This window comes from Penaeus monodon, chromosome 33, assembly GCF_015228065.2.
Source record: "Penaeus monodon isolate SGIC_2016 chromosome 33, NSTDA_Pmon_1, whole genome shotgun sequence".
In the NCBI taxonomy this organism is placed as follows: domain Eukaryota; kingdom Metazoa; phylum Arthropoda; class Malacostraca; order Decapoda; family Penaeidae; genus Penaeus; species Penaeus monodon.
The window spans coordinates 15,795,091-15,796,861 of NC_051418.1; the positions used below are offsets into that span (position 1 = coordinate 15,795,091).

The window sequence follows — 1,771 nt, forward strand, 5'->3', positions numbered from 1 at the left end:
GGAAAGGCGCGAAGAGCTTGAGAGAGAGGAGGTAGGGAGGAGGAGGGGGAAACCGAACAGCTAAGAGACGAACAAGCGCAAGAGAAGACCAAGCTGCATAGAGGACGAGAAGAACGGTCACAGATACTCACCAATAGCTTGCGTGTAGAGCTTGAGGGCCTCGCGGTACTCCTTGGCCTTGTACTGCTCATTGCCCTCGTCCTTCCTTCGCTCTGCCAACCTGAGACAACAAAGACATCCGTTAGTTGGCGCTCCCTCCTCCGCACAGCTTTTGTTTGAAATGAAGACATGAACGAGAACAGTTAAATCAATCTGATTTTGACAACACGTGGCTGTGAGTGGTGTGGATGCAAATACATACATACATGGGATAACCCCGTTAGTTTTGACCATCCAAAACTTGTTTTAAAGGTGTGGCATTTATTTTTTGCTTAAGATAAACCACTCTGTAAAAAGAGAAGGTGGGGGGGGGGGGGCGTAAAACACATGCTTATGACAACAATGAACATGTTGAAGCTTTCGTGTACCCTAAGTGTCACTCACTATCACCGGAAGCGAGCAAGTGAACGGTTCTTCGCAGAGAGGCGTCGATATGTGTCAAGTCAACTCGTCATATTTACCTAAAGATTTTGTCGGTCATGTACATCCTTAGGGTTTTGAGTCGTCCTTTTATTGTGAGTATTGGCAGGTAGGTCAATAGGTCACGACAGTCTAGGTCAAGGAGTTGTCCAGGTCTGGGTATTTTGGAGAGGAGGGATGCTGGGTCGAGGAGGTCATGCAGCCCTTTGTACGTAGGTCGGGCTTCTGGGCTCTGAGTGCCGCCCCCCCTCCCACACAGGCACCCGCCGGCCCACCACAACAGGGCCCCACCGCCGCCCGGTGAGCTCTCACACTCCGGGTCTTTCCTTTCCGCAAAACAAGATAAATGCCCAAAGAAATCCCGCAAGTCGATGCTGCGGAGGCGCTGCGCCACGGCGGCTGCACTGCATGCGGGCAGAGATGCCGCCCGCAGCGTGTCCGTCCAGCCTGAAACACAGCCGAGGTCCTTGACACCCCACGGAGGAGGCCACGCGCGGCTCCACACTTGGGACCAGCGCCACCCTGGCCTGTCCTTCTGTTCCTCGTGACACTCGTCTTCACGCCCCTGGCAGATGACAGGTGGCCCCTGTCGGAGGCCCTGGCGCGGAGGACGCGAGGGCGCCTCTTTGTCCTTGAATGCGAGATCCGCCACAGGAAGGGCAGAGCCGTCATCCGGCCGCCAGGGCTTCTCGCGGACGTGGTGGTTTCCTGCGAGTCTCCCGCCGTGGAGCCGGGCTATCTCCTCGAAAACTGTCCTACTGTCGAAAGTGGACATGCTTTCGCGGCGCCCATACTGGCCGCGGGCGTGGTGCCCTTGGCGGGGCAGAGGGCAGGTCCCTTGAGGCCAGGAGAAGGGCGCCGCCACCCACTGACCGGCCTCGAAGGCAGCAGCGGGCACCCACGACGCCCACAGCCGCTGCTCACCAAGGTCCTTCCCATCCCTCGCGCCGTGCAGCACCCAAACCATGGCGCCCAAGAGCACGCATTCACACACGTCAATCACCACACATCAAGCACGGCGAGGCACGGCCTCTGCGGGCAGTACGCACATGATGTCCGTTCACAGGCCTCTTGCAAGACTGGGGCGCGGCTCCGACGCACACGGACTTCGCTGCGGACTAAAGAGGGCCGATCCTTCAAGCGATCATGGTGGCGCCGCGATGCACACTGAGCCGCCTTCGCCAGCCAGCCC

The 1,771-nt window shown here is 58.2% G+C and overlaps 1 protein-coding gene across 1 annotated transcript in view; it reads right to left on the minus strand.

Moving 5' to 3' along the window:
• The window catches only part of LOC119594274, a gene marked incomplete in the record, with an annotated part of 36,109 nt that overhangs the window by 21,054 nt on the left and 13,284 nt on the right, over positions 1 to 1,771 (minus strand). Inside the window, 2 exon segments of the mRNA XM_037943339.1 lie at positions 132 to 220; positions 621 to 1,585. Coding sequence (XP_037799267.1) covers positions 132 to 220; positions 621 to 1,585 — 1,054 coding nt within the window.